This window comes from Zonotrichia leucophrys, chromosome 12 (genome assembly GCF_028769735.1).
Source record: "Zonotrichia leucophrys gambelii isolate GWCS_2022_RI chromosome 12, RI_Zleu_2.0, whole genome shotgun sequence".
In the NCBI taxonomy this organism is placed as follows: Eukaryota; Metazoa; Chordata; class Aves; order Passeriformes; family Passerellidae; genus Zonotrichia; species Zonotrichia leucophrys.
In genome coordinates, this window is record NC_088182.1 from 13,156,580 (window position 1) to 13,176,916 (window position 20,337).

Consider the following 20,337-nt stretch of genomic DNA (forward strand, 5'->3'; position numbering starts at 1 on the left):
AAAATATTCAGGGAAACAATAATTTTCTCTTTTTAAGCAAAGAACTCCTCTGATTGGAAACTGAGACAGCGAGGCAATGTTTGCCTGAATCTGCTCCCAGCTGGAGACCAAGAGCCTGAAGATGAACTCAATGGTCCATTAGATCCAGAGGATATATTCAGGTACACTTATGAGGAACAAATTCCACCAGGAAGAGTTAACAAAGGTCCAAGTAGGTTTTTTGTTGATGACCTCTATGTATTGCTGCCCTTGAATATTTTGATGCTCAGCCCATATTCCTTTTCCTTCTAAAATATTCACTTTTATTGACTCACTATAGATGCATGCTTAAAAGTAATTTACTACTTTAAAACTGTTGCCTTCCTGAAATACTGTGATAGTTCTAGAATTCCTTTCTGCTTATATTTGAAAGCTATCACTCAGAAATCTCTTTTTTTTAAGCATTCATTAAGTTATTTTATTTTCTGAACCATTACATGCTTGTGGGCCTTCACAATGCGAAGGAGTGATATCAGATCCAACTGTGACCCATTTTTGAGCAGAAAAGTTGTGTTGAGACTGTTCTATAGGAGTGGTGTCCAGACCTCACTGTCTAGGTCCCATGTATCCCATCTGCAGCCTTTGGAGCTATTTCCTACAGCATCTCTGGGCTGTACAGCTGAACAGGAACAGGCAGCAAGACAATTTCTTCTCCTAATAAACTCCACAATTAAGAAGCTTACACCTGACCTCTCCCTCTTGACAGCCCAAAGACCCTTCCTAACAGAATTCCATAGCTCCAACAGAGCTCACCCACTTGTGCTGTGTGTCAAACTGCTGAGTAGAGAAATGGAAAAGAGAACAATTCTAAGGAAAGGTGTGGAATTTGGAATCAGAGGACTCTGAATCAGAAGACAGGAGTCTGGCTGGTACATATCACATAATTCAATTCCAAGATTTTAGCCTGAAGGTATTGGCAGCACTTCAACTAATGGCCCATTACAAGACTAGCATTCCCAACTATTCTGAAGCTGACTTCAGAATTAGCCCAAGATAATCCTCTAAAGACTGTTTCCCAGGTGAGTACCAAAACCAAATACCACCAGCCAAGTACAACCAGTTCAGCTCCCCACAGACCTGAATCCATTTTTCAGAAACCTGTTGTTTCTCCAAGAGCCAGAGCCACTTGTTAAAATGCTATCACTCCTATGTCAAAAGTCCTGGTTCTGAAAGAAATGAGGCTTGACACAGTGATAATCATATTTCCAACATGAAACCCTGGGTTTAAAGGAAATAAACACAACAATGAAGGGTAACTGAAAATGAGCATAGAAGCTCTCTGGTTACCTCTCAGAAAGACAGGAAACAGTGGGGAGAGAAAAAAGTGCAGGGACAGGAGAAAGGGAAGCATGGAGTCACCAGAGAGGCCTTGTCTCAGTTGCTTTACATCAAGCAGCAATCCTGACAGTGCCAAAGGACACAGCCCTGACCCACATAAATCCATGTCATGCTTTCTGCATATCACACCTTGCCAGAGATTTCCACTTCTATAGAGGTTGCATTTTTTCTAATAGTATGTGAAGCTCCTCAGGAATGCCAAAACCATGTTGAAGAGGCAGCTGTATGAACATTTTGCAGACATCCTCATACAGGAAAGATGAACAGACACGGGAATTAGATGCTTTGTTTTAGTTACAAAACTCTTCTGGGAATATTCCTAAATGGTATCAAACACTTAAATGAACTAACTTCTGGCTTTCACTGATGCCTTTGTCCTGCACAAATACTGGATGAGAACAGTCTGAGGTGACAGGGGAAGTATTTTCTACCCTAAGATTATTACTGTCCAGCTTCTTTCTGTCTGGATCCCTGAATGTTACAGCCTAATGTTGCTCAGAAACAGCACAGCTGGCCAGTTAGCTCTGCTGTTTGGGGGAAGGATATTCCATGCTGTTAGGGCACAATGACACCAAGTGCAACCATGGAAATGTAGCCCTGGGAATCTAACCCTGGCTGTTCACACACTGCAGGGTGATAAGAACATTTAAGCTGTCTGGAAATACACTAATATTTTTAACTGGGAAAGGTCCAAGCAGCAGCCACACAAACTGTCTGTGAAAATCAACAAGTTATGGGAGGAGAAGATTGTTTTAACAGCACTTCCAATGTCAAAGCATTAGAGATGGCCAGGGAATCTGTCTCTGAAAATAGCACTCAGGCAGCAGCCCTCAGCTGAGGCAGAAGCAATCCTGGTTTGGTAAAAGGTTCTCTTCATTTCTATTTTCAAGTTTTGTATTGTATATTTTGTATTATATACCCTAATTTATCCTGTTGCTTTGCCTGTTTGGTTTGGGTTTTTGTTTGGTTTTTTTTTGTGGTTTTGGTTTTTAGGGGGCTTTTTGGGGTTTTTTGTGGGAAGAATGATGGAAGAGGAAGGAAAAAGGTAGCTTGCAAGGAAGCAGATAATGGCATTTACTTTTTCAATCTTTTCTTATAGAATCCAACCCATTAGGGGCCTGAATGGAGCTTTCATGCACTTACAATATATGTGTGCACATATGTACATGAGTGCAGGCATATGTATATATACATAATATATTTATATGTGTGTATGTGAGAGTGTGTTCACAGTGACATTGATTAGTTTAGTCAAGAGAGTAGGAAGACAAGAGAAGAACCTGGAAGCGTTTTGACTGCATCAAAAGACATTTTGTTTGGATTTAAGCAGTTCTGTTACTCAAGATTTTAACAGCCCCATTGTCTGATTTTCTGGTCTTCTGAAGATTCCCTCTCTACACTCCCTCTAGTGTTCTTAAATCCACTTGCTTTTACTCAGCTCTGCTGCATTCACTTAGCATTTCACACAACATCAAATTGTTAATTTCCCTTAGCTTTTCCATAACCTACAGGAGAATCCCTGAAAGTTAGACTAATTTTTATGAGTATTTTCCTCCCTGCAAAGATCGAGGAAATACAGATTAACAGGCAAAAGCAAGAGTAAAGCATCAAATTAATTCTGAGAGAGCAATTTGCACTTTGTTGGTGGGTAGAGGGGATGACTTGGTATTGAGAAAGGAAAAAGATTTTGTTTACAATACTTTTAATGAATTATTCATAGGCAAAGAGAGAGAGTTGCACCAGGACATCATTTACCTGAGTGTCTTCCTGCTACTCTCTCCAGCAAACACAAACTCCCTTCTACATTCACACACTGACTACTACAAATGTTTAAAAAATATAAAGTGAATGAGAACAAGATTCTCTTGGTCATCTCCCCATTTCATGGGAAGCCCTTAAGGCACAGTAATAAAACATTCTGTTCATCTGATCGTATGGTTCAATAAAAGGAAGAGAGCAAAGGGGAGATGGATTAATATGTTATTTTTAAAAAGGAAACAGAGATAGGCAAATTCCTTCTAAAGCAATTAACTTTTTGTTTCTCCTTTATAACTGCAGTTTAAGTACTTATTTTTCATTATCCATAGTCATAAATGAAGACTAGAAAAGGCCTAAACAATTGTGAAAATAAAATAAAAGCTCTATTGCCAGGGTGGTTTTATATAGATTTAAGACTGAACCATCTAGAAGCAACACAGATTCAAAACAAACAAAACCCACCAAATATCAGAGTGAAGCTGGTGAGATTCTCCCACCTTACCCATCAACTGAAAATTTAAAACAGCAAGAAAGAAACATCTGCATCATGAGTAATTTGTGATCTTCTATCCATTATATTGAATATTTGGCATCTCCTGTGCTAAACAGCAGACATTTTTACAGACTCTTGTTCTATGGATAATACACTAACCAAAATATTTTAATTGGAACAAAGGAAATATAGTAAGCAAAAGAAAATAGATAAAACTCCATTTCAGACCAATCCATGAAATTGAACAACTTTTACCTGCAAATCTGATGATTTACCAGACATGCTACCACACAGAAGTACCACAAGAGCTCAGTCACTGCATAATAGAAAGTTGTGCCTTAACTCTAATATTTCACAGGGGTGTCAAGTTAAAATTAGATAATTATTACAATTATTTTAGCATATCACCCATTCAATACACTTCAAAAGGCAGAATCTTCTCAATATTCTTCCCCAAGTTATCACAGTTGGATGTTAAATCGCTTTTCTACACTAAAATTATTGATTCTTGTCAGTCTGTATCTTTATACCCACATATTCACTTACATGTTCTAAAACATATAGAAAAAATGTTTACTCAATATAATCAATATCTGTTCAATGCCCATTTTTGATTAATAAAAGAAATATAGGTTTGGACATTATCAACTTCAAAATTATTCTGTTACTTATATTTTTTTCAGTATTTTCTATGTAATTATAATATATAAGTATCTGCTAAAGCTCAGTAATATTGAATTATTTGCTTGTGGCCTAAAGATATCAAGTCCCAATTCTTACACTGCACATTCCAGCAACAGAAAGCAGATTCATAATGAGAGTTTTTAGCACAATATTTCTGGTTTATCATGCAGACTCACAGTGCTGTCAATGTACGCTTCAGTCCACACGACGTCGTGCTCCTGGTCAATGACCTTGGGGCGGCTGAGGACATGGAGATATTCCATAACGTTCTCCTGCACATCAGCCAGGGTAGAGATCTGAGTGAAAAACCCTGTGAAAACACACAATTCCATGTTAGAAACCAGAGAGAACAAATAAAACAAGTTTTCAAGAAGAAGTATGATGTGGTGTATGTCTGTCGTGTTTTTTGCTTATTTCCAAAAAGAAGATACAAAGGAGGAATGTTTCATCAGAAGCAGCCTCAAACAGTAATAACTGGTGTAAACAGATGCCTGTGAAACCTTTGGGCAGCCCTCAAGGCCAGGGTTTCCAACATTGCTATGAACCGCTGCACTGTCTGTGCTAAACTTTTATTTCAAGGCCACATCTTTTGTTTAACAGTTTGGGCTTTTTTCTTTTAATGCTGTCTGCTTTAAAATTTACAAGTATTACCTTTGCCCAACCATATCTCACCCACTTTTTCCTGTTTCAACAAACATGGTGGAGCAGAACTACAGTAACAGAATGGTCATTGCATGTGCTCTGAAACATTCATCCCTACACAGTGTGACTGAAATTAAAAAAGCAATATATAATTTACAAATATGGGAGGGCACAGAAAATGTAGGCTACAACTAGAATGGTGTGCTTAGGTGATCCCAGCCTTGTTAATTCTCTAAAGCATCTCTTCCAACCTGACAGCACTGAGAACAGCAGAGCCTCAGCTATTTGAGCTGTCACCACTCCCTTTCAGTGAGTAGATGTCGAATATCCTTACACATCACAACCTTGGCATCTGGAGCCCACATCATGCAATAGTGATGAAGGACTGACAAATTGCAAGGCTAAAATTTCATCAGGCCTTATTTAAATGCATCACTTGCCTTCACTTACTTTCTGTTAATGAGAACAGACCAACATGAAAGAGGCCTCACTACAATTTTAATCATTTGACAAGATCAGAGCTTCTGTGGAGCTGCAATATTGAGCTTTATTAAGCTCAGCAGAAAACATGGCAGCTGCAAAGAACTTCTGAGCTGTGGTTTTTCTAGATGGGGCAATTTTGGCAAGACAGTTAAGATGGTCTGTCTGAATCCAGAACTTTCTGAATCAATACACCAGCCCATAATTCAAATGCTACAAAATGGATGTTTCTGCATGAATTTTATCTGTGTGTGAATTAAGGCACAGTGAAAGAACAGACTTTTTAGTAGAGATCTATAAAATGAAACAAGTTGTAGCAGTATCCTAATGGATATCTTCAACTTGATAATAAAAAGGAGAAGGGATGCATTGTTTGTGGTTTTCTAAACTAATTTGATTATAGTATGATCTCAAATATTCCTAGTATGCATTCTTACTCATATATGCTATTCATACTGTTAAAATATTCAATATTCTGTTTAAGGCATTTTATTTATTTGGTCCTTTTGATTTGGTGAAAATGTCAATACACAGTCAAGATAAAGAGTTGCTCTGAGCTCCTTGTGCACAGCTGCTGAGGCCATGTCAGCAAGAGCAGCAAGCCCATGCTCCAGTTTTTGCATTCCAACACCTGCTCTTCAGTTCCCTGGTGTGTGAATTATGCCACCTCAGAGCCCCCTCACAGCCAGCACTACCTTTTTTTCCTCCTCAGCAGGAAAAAAACTCATGAAGGAAATGGGTAAGATTTGGTAATGACAAGCATGAGAGATGTATAATAATGTGGCAAAAGACAGACACTTATGCTCTGCATGTGGGCTGCCTTTCCCCATTACACAGTCCCTGCATGTTTGGCTTGTTTTTCTCTAAAATGTCCACCATTAGACTGATAACTTTTCAAAATGCCTCCAGCTGATTTTTACATGGAGTGCAGTTCGTTTCCTGGGCACTGTGCAAAAGAGATGCAATGCTCTTGCAAATAATACAATAGCAGAATTTAAAAATCCTCTGGGTAAGGACTAAGGAGTGAATTCATTGTTTCGTGCAGCTGTAAAAGCCCCATGGAGGATCCCCCTTTCCCCCAGGAGCCTTGGAGCAGGTGAACAGGCTCAGTGACTGGCTGCCTGCCACCCCAGAGCCCTGTGCACGAGGGGCTGGGGTCATGCTAAGAATGGGAATGGATGTCAGGGGGGCTTCCTGCACAGAGCTCTCCTCTGCTGACACAATGCTCCATCAACTGCTCCAGCTGGGGCACAGCCTGCCTCGGGGCTCATCTGTCCTCTGCCTGAGCTGGAGCCACCATCAGCTCCCCGACACATGAAGCATTTTTCTCTGTGTTGCTCTCTCAGCCCCTGCTCCTTTGCACTGATGAATCCAACCCTTTGTCCATTTTATACTATGCCAAGCACAGCGATGACCTGGGACAAAATGTTTTAAAAACCCAAATAAGTAAAACAGAGGCTGTCAAATTGCTACTGCAATAGTGAATTTTACTGGAAAAAAAAAATTAATCCCAGCTGTTTGGTAAGCAAGTAATGCATTAACTCTCAGCTTTATCTCTACAGCTTTCTGCTGAAAGTGATGCTGAGGGAAATGGCCTGCCATTTCTAAGTTCTAGATGGTACTGCTAACATCTGGCACATGCACACTCAGCACTAGGAAATTTCCACCTTTGTTTACTTCAGAACCTTAGTAAATCCTGTTTTCCTTAATATGCACTTGCTTATGATACAGAAGAGTAAATCACTGCAAATTCCACAAACCGCTCTAGAGGGATTTTTTGGATCTTGAATGTTTTAATGTATTTAAAATGGTTTGGTGTTTTGCTTCATTAAGCAAGCTCCCTCTAGATACGCCCTACTTAAACAGAAAAATGTAACAGAAAAACATGCTTGGGGTTTTTCAAGGTTTCACAATCAGAATTTAGAAGCTGCAGAAGTTTTGCAAGGTGGTGTGAATTTCCCCTGTGACCCATTTTGAGGGAAAGGGCTGCTGAGCCCAGTCCAGTCAGCTGGAAACCCTGCAAACAGCCTTCATCTATGCTGTGCTTCCAAGGGGAAAATCACTGCAAGGAAAATTGATTTTAGGGTCATTCACCCTCAGTGACAACAACAAATTTTGGCCCACCCACACAAGGAGTAAACTGCAGTCCTGCTATTCAGCCAGTCTTTAGACCAGCTTTACTACACTCCTCATCTGTTGTGCTGTAATCCCTCATTTCACTGAAATAAAATGGACAAGCTGTAAGTGAAAACTGCAAGGAAAAATCTAAACCTGAACTGTCTGACCATGACATGCTGTTTCCAATTGTGATTTTCAAAGCAAAAAAAAAATCTATTTAATTAATGATTGGAGGTAGAAGATTTTTTACATTATGAGCTATCAGAGAGCAGGTATTGTAACTATTAAACTGAGAGGGAAATAAATTTATAAGCGTAACAGTCATTAAGCTGCTTAGTTGATTCATATGAGTAAGACTCTGACTCAAAGCAACATGGCTCTGAAAAGAACAAAGTGGTCCTGAAGAATGACAAAGGTGACCACTTTTCCCCTGTGGGAATAAGGAAGACGTGGACCAGATGATCTGCTAAGGCTGCCTCCATTGCCTGGTCCTAATTTCTGACTTGCTGTACTTAGATCTTTATGAATTTGCAGAGCTGGGCTAAAAAGTTAAAAGATTTTGTTGATTAAATTGTCTTCAAAAAAAGATGCTTCAAAGGATTCTTATACTATTGTTTAAACTAAATTATGGTGTAATATTAGCTGATTAAGACAAGACTTCAAACTGAGTAATTTCCATCAGCTGGACATAACAGTAGTTAAAGAAATAATGACTAAATGGATAGCACCTGATGCAATTCATCATAATGTAATGTGGCACAATGGAAAAAAAGAACTTTTTTTCTTTCCAAGAGGAAAGAAAAAGGAAAACCTGAAGATTAATTGGGGTTTGGGGCTGTTTTTTCCTGAATCATTCCTACTTATACTAGTCAATCCTTTTACTGCAGCATCTCAGCATTTTAAATGTTTTAATGCTCTTTTCCTTAAAGGATATAAACCAGTTTTTTTCAATTACACTGTCAGTTCCTCAAGGGACAGGATGTCTGGTGTTTTACACACCATGCCTAACTCAGCAGGATTGTACCCAATGTTCTCAGAAAGCAAACTCACTCTGAGTAATAACAGATAGAACAAATGCTTTGAAATTACTTTGTTCTCGGAACAAAAATGTAAGACCACATAGTTCAAAAGCTTCGTACCTATTTTAAGGAAGAAAATTTCAGATTAGGGGGTTTTGCTCTTTAAATTTTATGTTACAATATAATTAAGTATTTTCCTTTTCTGGCAAAAGAAAACAACCCATCCTCTGTGGTTAGTTGCCAGTGACACCATATCTGTAGAAGGGTCAGATGTGCAGGAGGGCTCAGCCCAGGGGTTCTGAAAACAAGGGAGGCACAGAAGAGGGTTAACCAACCTTTGTTAGCACAGGCCATCCACTTCAGGTTATCAGCAAATGCAGCTTCTCTTCCAATCAGATAGGTAAAAATACGGACCTGAAAATAAAATGCAAAAAGTAAATCAATTAATACTGCATTTAAAACATATCCAGTGGAACTTCAGATACAGATGTGTAATTCACAGGACAAACCCTTCATAAGAAAGCATTACTGGTTAAGAAGTACAGTAGATTAAAAATATATTTCTGCCAGCAATGTCTTCCTGACAAAATATGGCTTTTGTTCTGTGTAATAGAATGGTTATCTTTTTGAATGTGTTTAATATCTGACCTTTAACTACAGCTATGCTTAATATGTAATTAAGAATAAACTAAAATCATTGGAGTAAAAAATGGTATGTTTCAGACAAATCTGTTCTGTACTTATGAATTCAGAAAATTTTTATTATGTAGGGAAAGAGGCATTTAACTAGTAAATACTTCTGTGGATAAAGAATCTGCAACACCAAGCAAGATAATTCCCCTCAGTTTTCAAGGTTCATATGACACAATATCATTGTCAACACAGAGACAGGTACTCAGAGGTAGCACTTTAATATAATTTCATTCATTTTCAAATTAAACAAAAACTTATAATTTTTCCTGTTAGCAAATGATTCCTCATTCACAAATTATAATATTTGTAGGATAAACCAACTTTATACTAAGTTCCCATAGGTTTTTTCCCCACAGAAGTAGTTATAAAATACTCTGAAAGTCTCCCTCTTTACTATCAGTTGGGACACCCCATTTTCTCACTGGCCTTTTATCCATTTTCTTAATGGCCACATCCTGTTTCTAGGCATACACAGTGCTTTGTGTTATCAGCATGCCTAGAGACCAGATTCCAATCACAAAACTCTCCCCAGTCTCTCAAACATAAAATATGCACAGAACTGAATTGTGATTTATATGGTTTAAAAAGTCCGCACACTGATGGTGTAGTGTTGCAAGTTTGAGCCCAGCAGTCTGCATAATCCAACTCTAAAACTCTAAAGAACACAACATTAAACAAAAGAATGGTGCTTTTATACGTTGCTGATTACTATGAAAGCATTAATAAAGAAATTCTTTGTTCTGCAAAGACACATGAAAGTGCACAGTGAGATTTATAGTCTCAAAATACAGCATAAATCACTGTCATGTTTTATCTTCCTGCAAATGATGCTTGAAAATAGCCTATGATGAGACTGAATACTTGGAGAGATTTATACTTAATGATCTGCTTTAATCTACAGAGAATCAAACTAGACTGTGTTCCTAATAAAAGGAGACCAGCCTTATCTAAACAGATGAGCAGTAAGCATGATAACAGGCACAGGCAGCAAAATAACCTACAAAAATAAAATTTCAACAAACTGGTAACATGGATCACCATGAGGAATGGGCTGTCTCTGGGATGCCGTTGCAAGGATTTTAATGATTTTTTGCTGACTATATTTTCTATATCTAGTTCACTTAGTTTTGCTAGAAAATATTTTAAGCATTCATATTCCAATAAAGCACGATAAAAATCTGCTAATTGTAATTACTTAAAAAAATAAAGGAATCTATGAAACAGAGAGCTAGAAGGTGAGTAATCCAGATTTATGTAGTGCTGTTTCCTTCCCATCCCAAGGTACTGTGTGCTTTCCTCTACACACTTTCCATGGTACATGTTATACAAGTGATGTTTACCATGGACAGCATGAAGAAAAAGTCTTTTATACAGTGAAATATAAGTCACACTATAATTTTAAAATACCCTTTCTATATTGTTCAAGAATTAATAAACTTACTATTATTCATGTCAGTATTGTAAGAAAATAGCCAAGAGAGGATCACAGGAAGGTATTTTAGTTAAAATTAAAGCTACTGATACTTTAAAGTTTCCTTCTACATTGATCTTAAAGACACATTAAAAGATATTGCAAATATTGTTTAACACTTCATTCAGAATAGTGAGAAAAATCCTCAAGATCAAGATTGACATAAAACAATTCTGATATTCCTCTACTTCTAAAAGTTTCATTTGATGAGGTCATTGAACCCACCAGCATAAACTTAATTCACTGTGAGCTTGCAGTGAAAAGCATTAACTATTCACTGCAGAAGTATCCCAGAATCACAGAATTAACAAGGTTGGAAAAGACCTTTGAGATCATTGAGTCCAACCTATGACCCAACACCACCTTGTGAATCAGATCATGGTAATAAATTATTAGAACCGGTAACTTGCATGAATAATTCTACATTCTAAATCCCAGTTTTCAAAACAAGCTTGGTTCCACACAACTTTTAAACTAATTTTAGTCTTCTGGATAGGTGTTCTGTGTGCTAATTCTGGATATATCACCCCAATAAACAGGAAAACAGTTACTGTGGCTACAGATTTGTTTACTGCAGATACATAAAAATATAACCAAGTCAGTATTACAGAAATACTACATCAATTTGGGAAGTTAAACTAGTTCAACTGCTGTCCATGGATGAGACCTGTGCAGTGATGGGCTATTTATGGTGCCAAACAGGACACATAGCATTGTAATAATCACTGAAATTGTCATTGTGCATTGATTAGACATTAATGAACAGATTTAATATCCATCCATATTCTTAGATCCCAGGTAAGATATATGTTGGTAGGTAAAGCTGTTAATAGCAACCACTGAATTTTCTTCTTGTACATGTGAGGTTACTGAATGGAAAGTCTGTCAAATCAGTCCTGCTCTGCAAAATGATTGCAGAAAATGCTTATTTTACTCAAACAACCCACATATAGCACTAATATTGTGTATTCTGATGATAAATATGTATAGCATTGTAGTAAATATGCATAGTAACTACAAATCTGTATACTGAGGCATATGATTAAAATCTCTGTAATTAATAATAGATTAGGAAGTACAAGGTGTGTCTGTCTCATTTTGTTGTTTTTATTGGACCTTGGAGAAAATAGAAATAAAATAAAAATAACAAAATAGAAACTATTAGCTTTAATAAATATGTGCACTACGCAGACACACACTGATGCACCCATGTTGGTATCTCATGGTAGAGCAGAATGTAAGGACACTAAAACTTCCTTTGAATCCATATAGAGAGCATGTTCAGTCAAGGGAGACTGAGTAAATTCAAAGTTGTTATGGGCACATCCCAGAAGATCCAGTAACAACATTTAAAAAGTCTACATATGCTCTGGCTAACTGAGAATAAGAGAATAAGACCTTTGAATATCCAAGGGCTGTGACTGAATCAAGAGACAACTTCCATCAGAGAAACAATCTGCTTCAGAAGGTGTAAGTGCCTCTGGCAAAAAATGTTATAGAAAGAGAGCCCTTCAGTCCTGGAAAATTTTGAAAGCTTTACAAGATACTTGAAAGACATACCTGAACCAAAATATTTTCTGTGCTTGACCTGCAAAGTATTATATCAACTATATTAAGGCTTATCATGAGCTATGAGGTTTGGAGAAAGAAAATATTCTCAGGCAGATGCACTAGTCTTGAATTTCTATATCCTATCTACAAAACTGAAAATTGTAGATGTCAGATTCACTGAACCCAAAGCAAAGCTTACTCCAAGGGCAAAAACTTTAAACTTTAACCTTTTCAATTGCACTTGCTGTTTCTCCACAGTAGGTGCTGCAGACTGCTGTTTTTAAGCCAACGTTCACAGAATATGGAGTGAGCGCTGAAAGAAACTGAAAGGACAATGGAACTAGAAACTTTATTAGAGCTTGTGACTTTCTCACTTCATATATTTCTGAAGCAAGTGTTGAATAGCAAAGAATACCATTTGAGATTGATGTATTTTAATTATATCTAGAACAGCAGCTGTGGAAACCTCCCACATGTTACCTTCTTATTATGTCTTATTCCTGACCTGGAAGGGTCACTCACTGGAAAGAGACCCCATTCAGTTCCTCTTCTCACTGAAAGATTGCTGCAAAAGCTCAAATGGTTCCGAACTGTGGGATCAAATTCAGATTATGCAACCAACTAATTTCCACAGTGCATTTTCTAATGGTCACCTTCTGTGCACTCTGGTCCACACCAGCAGTCCATACTAAACCAGTGAGAAGCACAACATGCCAGCAGCTGTCACAAGCTGTGTTGGCACCTACTCCCATCTACACAGCAGAATTAACCAATATGAAAGCATCAAACCTCCAAGCTCAGTAGTTCAGACAAAACTGAACACGAATCTTGCACTGAGCAAAACACACGGATCAAAACCAGATACATAACTGCATACATTATTGGTATTTTTATCTTGCTTTCTGTTTTTTCCAGTCTCTGGTTTTTCATAATTGTTGCCTTACCTAGGCACATATCATGGTTTGGACAACACAAGGGGTTGCTCTCTAGTCTTTGTTGCAGCCCCTCAAATTTTAGGGAGTAAGAGAGTATTGTTAGCAAATTTCTTGCATTTACAGCCAGGGAATAGGAATATTCTGAAGCTTGAACCTTTAAACTCCAGATAGAAAGTTTATGTAAAATCTCAGAGATGCATACACTCAACCATTAGTGAGGAAAGCTAGAAATGATGACTGCAATGACAGCTATTTCAGCGCTAAGCACTCCATGTGAAATATCCACTGAACACTTCCATCCATTATGTGTGGGATAATCTGCAGTCCCTGGACTGTCCTCACCTCTGAAACTTCATTAAACCTGCAGTGTAGGGAAGAGAATAGGGACCTTCTCCCATCTCTGTTAAGCAAGACAAGTCAATCTGCAAGACTCGACACAATGAAACTGTGAATTCACATCTTTGTGCCAAACAGCTGCTAAAACAGTATTCCCAGAATCCTTAAATACTGTGTGGGATGGGAAATGGGACTTCTGCTTGAAGCTGACAGTGCAGACCTCTGTTTGCAGCTGCAAACTATTTCATGGACACCTTCAGCAAAACAGCCTTTCCTTTCTGGCTCAGCAAGAAATAAAAATAATCCTGTGGCAAGAGCTATGGAATTTAAGTGGGATATAGGGACAAAATTCAAGTTCCCATAGTGATAATCTGTGGTGGTCCAGGAACACCTCAGCTATTCTCTGCATGGATATGCACATGGACTGACTGGGAACAATGGACCAATGTGAGACCAAGTGATTGTCTCAACTCCTAAGCAGCCTCACAAAAAAGAATTGATTTAACTGTTACAGGGCTCTCCGGACAGCTTTTCACAGGCACCTCATGCTTCCCACCCAACATCACACTGGGCTTGCCAACACCTCCAGATTAGTCTGCAATACCACTCTTCTCCACATAGTCTCATCCTCCCAGTCCTCTCTCTCCAGAATCCTTTTTTACACCTCACCTCTGAAGACACCAGTGGGAAAAGGGGGGATTCTGTTGGTCCTGTGTTAAGGAGATGGCACAACCCCACATCTTCCTGTGAGACACAGTCTGGGTGCAGCCATGAAGGATTTTGAGAGACATAGTGGATTCACTCATCATAATCAGTAAGATCCACAACAAAAAAATCTGAACAAGCCCCAGGTCTTTGCCCAAGAAACCCTTCCAAATCTGAAAAGGGAAAAATGCTGAACTTGTAAAATGGACCAGTGTGAGATGTATTATAGGAACTAACTTTAACTGATACACACACAATCAATCCAAAAATAAACACAAATTCCAAGTGTGTTCAGTGCATCTGGTTGTTGCAAAGGACATAACATACAGGGAACAGGGATGGGAAAAGAGAAATAGAAATATAAAGTCACTCTTGAATGTTCAATTTATCTCTAAATATTTCCATAGTTCTTTTAAACTTCAGTTCATTTTTTATTATAAAGCAGTAAAATAAAAAACCAAAACCAAACATCTATTTGCATTGAGAAGTTAACAGGAAATTCTATGAAGACAATGATCTAAACGAGCACACCAAGTTCCATGGAGGAGGGGTGCAAAGCCCTGTGATGCAGTGTAAGACAGCACTGCCTCAATATCTCCCGTCCTGTTGGGGACCTTTGCCCTGTGAGGTGCTGAAAGCCTCAACTTGCAGTGCACTCAGAGCAAGGAAGCCATGAAATTGAAGACATTACCTCATGAAATTGAATCCTGAAATGTTAAGTTACTCAGTAAAAGGTTCTTCATTGTTAATTTTCCTCCTGCTCTATTCAAAATACCTCTTCTGGGAAAGTTTACATTTATACATTTCCTCATGTTTTTTTCTTCCTGCAATTGCACACTGTATCCAGACAATTTTGTAATAATATTTTCTATTTCAGTGACATTGAAACTCCATACATTGTACCCTAAAAACTGATGGAGCATTTAGCAAAAACAAAACCCCAAATAATTGAAATGTCTATGTCACTGGAAAACAAGATGTTGTAAGCAAAGACAGCAAGAACATCAAGAAGCTGAGCCCTGCTTGCCCAAACATCCACACCCCCAACAGCTCTTCGCATATCTCCGAAATTCATGCGGGCAAAAAGGTAAAGGTGCTGCAGTTAATCCCTGGGGCCAGGGGACAGCAGCAGTGTCACTCACCTGTGAGCAGCATTTCTGGATCTGCTCTCTGGGCCTAGGGCTGCTGGGAGTTACTTTTGGAAAACTCAAACAAGCCACGTGTTTTACATGAGACATCAAGTGAAAATATTTCTTCCAGCCCTGAACATGTGCTGAAATACTTTGCTGATTTACAGAAAATCAGCAAATTATGATTTTCATATGATTTTGAAAAACTGAGGATTTACAAAGAATAATTTCCCACTGTGAAAATTCTCCCAGTACATAAGAAACATAGCTAGCAGGGAGAGATGGGATTATGCTGTTTTACACTGTGCAAGGACAGAAGAGGTGATGGGAAAGTGAAGTGACCAGCTCAAGGCTTATTGTTTCTCTAAAAGAGTTTGATAATTGACATAGCTGTGAAAAAAAACAAAACAAACACAAAAAAAAAACCAAACAAAAAAAGAAAACCAGGATTTTTATATGGGACACAAGTTTTAGCCATTTTACCCATCCTTGATTATTGGTTACACTGCACTGAATAAGGTCAGCTCCTTCACAGGTGGCACAAACAGCACAGCAGGAGTTTAGCAATAAATAATATGCAAATATGTGGCAGAGCAAATAGGTTAAATGCTATTAAATAACCATTTAAGAGATGGTATTTAAAAGCAAAACAAGAACCTTTGACAAAATAGGTCTGATAAGCATCCAATCCATTCTAGCTCTCTTTCCTGCTTAGTGTGCAGCACATGTTAATGATGGCACACAGGCAGCCAATAATGTACTAAGGGTGGTACAATAATGTGTAGCTTCAATGGACTAAATTCCTCTTAGCAGTTTAACAAGTCAATTCAGCAAACACAATTCTCACAAATATTGATAATATTAAATTCTTTGGCTGAGACCATGTCTAAGAAATTACATCCCAAAGACTACTCTTCAAAAAAAATCCAAAAATCTGAGATTATCCCAAACCAGCTTGTTGCCTTTAATGTAACTTTTATTTTCAGCATGAGCTATAACTGTAACAAATTACTTTGAGCCCCATGGGGTTGTGTTATAAATATTTCAGCTATATGAAAAGTGTGAATAAAATCTTTAAACAGCCGCTTCAAATATTATGTAAGTACTACAAATTATTACTGAAGAACTATTTTAGAATTATTTTCCTGAGTTTAAAAGAATTATTTATTCTGCTTTTTACATCATTCAACTGGTACATCCAATCATGGTACAATGACTTCAATTACATGGGGTATAGGAGGGAGAGGAGAATTTTAACTCACTTTTTTTAGGCTTTCAAATGTTACCCGACATCAGTTTTCTATCATAACAACGTTAATATTTCAAAGTAAAATTAAATAGATTTATTGGAGCTAGGAACTAATTCTATGCTGGCATTTGAAAAGCAAAGGAAATTTTCAATTGCATTCTTGATTTCCAGGATTCCAGGTCAGTCATTACAAATCATTAACAAGTCAAGCCTCAATGAACTACCCAAGCATAATTCAACTATACCTAATATTGACATTCTTCAAAATCCTGGAGGATTTGCTGACATGCAGAACACACATTTTCTTCCTTAAATGCAAAATAGCAGCCTAAACAAATTAATTTGTCTGGATGGAGAGAAGGGGAAGGGATTAGAGCAGAAGCCATGACATAACCAACTTTCTTGGACCTAACTGAAGCTCCTGTGGAAAAAGCAGGGTCACACAATTCCTGCTACTTCTCCACTCAACTTCCTTGTGTATCAACTAATTTTTTGCAGGAATGCATGAGAAAAGATGAAAATCAGACAAAATTCTAAGTAACTAAATACTGCCCATGTCTCCACTCCTGCTATTACACAGTTCCAGGATGTAACACAGAACAATGGCAACTCATTTACAGTGTACTTCACCGTGCATGGTGCAGACACAGATTAGAGGATGACATAATGGATAAAGCACTGCCCTTTCACCCTTGGGATTTTGGCCAGCCTGCACTCCTATCAGATAATGGCTTTGGCAATCTCCACCAGTCTCTTTTGGACACTAATCCCCACTACAGAGTCTCTATAATTCATCATATAATTTAATACACCTGGCAACTTTACCACCAGTTCATTCTTTTGTTACATAATGGCCCAAAGTGAAGTCAAGGGTGGTTAATGCTCTGACAACCGGCTATTATCTCCCATAACAGCTGATGCTGAGGGGATTATTGCAGTCATAAACCATTTTATAAAAATTGGCAACTGGGAAAGCACTGTAAGAAAATAAGGTGATATTTAGAAGTTTTATCACTGATTTTCTACCAATCTGTAATGGAGTTTCTAGCATCCAAAAAATGCTGGAGAGGAAACTTGAGATTAAAGCTACAGATCGTGAGCCAAGAAACTGAGGCCTCAACAAGCTGACAGTCAGAAAGGCTTGACTGTTTTGAGGTTACAGACACCTTTTGTCTTCCTTTTGTCCCTCTGTCAAATATACAGTATATTTCTTCTTTATTTTGTCTTGATTATTTGGTCACCACTTCATCAGCATTCTTCCTTTTTCAGTTTGAAGTATTTCATCCCTTTTGGTGCTCCAGTTTTAGACCCATAGCTTTGCTCACAAATGAAGAAGGGATTTCAGTGCTATCCAGACCAGTCACTGAGAATGTAAGAGACCCATGAGACAAGACAAGGGGGAGCTGCACTCAGCTTATTGCAAAAGAAATAAGCTCACTAAAACTGCGGGAAACATTGGGAAGATGAGCATTTGAGGATCAAGTGTGAACTAAAATGACATTAGCACACAAGCAGACAGGCAATAGTACTAAAGTACTCACTGTCAAGGGAATTAGCACACACAACTTCCACTGGAAATAAATATGGGTCCTGTAAATTGGTAAAAAGGCATGAAAAATGTCACCAGATAAAAGTGAGCAGAATGTAATTTTTGTTTGGTAGACATCAGACTGTAGAAGGATAATTATAGAAGGCGGAAGGTGCTTCTGGGCTCTCTGGTACATCACAGCTACATCTGTGCAATGTCATTTTGTATCATGCAGGTATGTAGCAATAGTTGGAAGCTCTATATTTAATCAACTGCTTTGTAGAATAAATTTCACACACACAAAAAATCATTAAAATAAATCCATAGCCACTCCTGCTCTAACCAGGAGGCATTTCTAAAATGTCCAGTTTAATAAAGTATGATCCATTTGCAGAAGTTTTACAGAATTGTTTTGAAGTGAGGTTCGTGGCTTAGGATATTTGTCTCTTTTCATTCAGGCTTGAATTGAGCAAACTTTCCTTCACTACAAGGAGCCATAAATCCCCCTGGCCTGTGCTTTGAACCAATCATTTCAGGTAAAAAATGCAGGGCTGATTTCCATTTTTAAGCCTATATTTGGTCCTCTAGAGCTGAATTTGATGGCAGGTTTTATACTAACTTCAGCAGCAAAAGGTTCAGCTTCTAAGAATGCAACTTCAACAGGAAGATTTTCATAATGTAGCACAGAAAAGTGTATGAGGTCTACTCAGAGAATGCAAAGAATTTTGTGAATTGTAGATGGAACAGAGTCATTGGAAGGGATCCACAAGGATTATCAGAGCCCAAGTCCTGGACCTGCACAGGACAGCCCCAGGAATCACACCACGTGCCTGAGAATAAAACCAAACACTTATAAGAACAGGAAAAAGTTTGTCCATAGAATTCTAGGGTTACTTTACTTGTTCATTGAAATACAAAATCAGCCAAAGCAGAAGAAGCTGTAAACACAGATGCTGCTCTGATGGAACAGCAGACCCAACTGCTTGGCAAACTCTGGTAGGAAAATGTGCTTATTGTTGGAGTTCCTGTGAGCAGAAACACTACAACCTCTTTAAGAAAATCTTTCTGAAAATGCTGAGTTAGTTTTTGTGTAAAATCTCATTCATTTTTCTATCCACTGTCTGCTATGCTGAAAAATATTTAATCCTTCAGACACTATATATATACACCCATGAATTGTTTGAGCCTTCAAAGTGCTACAGCAGGAACATAAAATAGACATGAAATTCCTTTATCTTGACATTTTAACCAACTGAAGCCAATTGCTGCTCAGACTGTCACACTATACCAGTCAGTATTGAAATTGCTATGCCTTTATCTTTGATTAAAAATTAAATGTACTTCTTTATAATTTTTGTAGCCCTACAGCATCCATGTGTTCTCACAGTTAAGTGAAGTCAAACTAAATATTTAATACACCATTCTAATTAGCTACAAACTATTACCTGATTTAAGTCTGTAAATGAATGTGAAAAGACTCTGGAGGCCTAATGTTAACCTTCATCCACTCCAGCTATAGGAGAGAAATTACAGGCTCTAATTAGACTCTTTAAACTGCGAAGAAATAGAATTTTCATAACCAGCTTATTAAAAAACGAAGACCCCCTTGGGACAGGGCAAATTGCTTCTACCCTGATCCGCTTATCCTTGTACAACACCATACAGAAGACTCATGTTGTCTGACTTGCAGCTCATATTTCTCCCAAATTAATGAGCACTCAAATTATTCCAGCTGCCCCCTTGGCATGGGGAAAAATTGAAAATCCATGGCTGCCAAGTGACGTGTATAATCCAGCTGCTAAATAAAATGTGCTTAAGGGGACACAGCTGTCGAGGTGACTATTTACATTAAAATAAGTCCATGGATACAGAACAAATGTCTAAAGACAGAAACAGTGTACAGCACTTTGTTTAACCCCTGAATTTAACCAGGTCACCAAAATTTGCAGCATCATTTGGAGGCTAAAGGCAAGCACATGGTCTTTTGACCTTATGATTTATTTCTTCCAATTTGTCTAATCTTGGACAAAAATTCTGATTTTCTTCTGGAAAATAGGTAAATTCAGAGGAATCACATTACAGAGCAGAATTCACGTGATAGAAAAAACAACTGATTTTTCAAAACAGCCCTACTTGAGAAAAATCCAAATGTTTAACTCCATTTCCTG

At 38.0% G+C, this 20,337-nt stretch overlaps 1 protein-coding gene across 4 annotated transcripts in view; it reads right to left on the reverse strand.

Moving 5' to 3' along the window:
* The window catches only part of CACNA2D3 (calcium voltage-gated channel auxiliary subunit alpha2delta 3), a 454,430-nt gene that overhangs the window by 128,401 nt on the left and 305,692 nt on the right, over positions 1-20,337 (reverse strand). For all 4 annotated transcript variants that reach the window (XM_064723753.1, XM_064723751.1, XM_064723749.1 and 1 more), the window contains 2 exons: positions 8,907-8,985; positions 4,489-4,622 (listed from right to left, as the gene is read on the reverse strand). In XM_064723753.1, the coding sequence (XP_064579823.1) occupies positions 4,489-4,622; positions 8,907-8,985 (213 nt within the window). The remainder of the gene's footprint in view (positions 1-4,488; positions 4,623-8,906; positions 8,986-20,337) is intronic.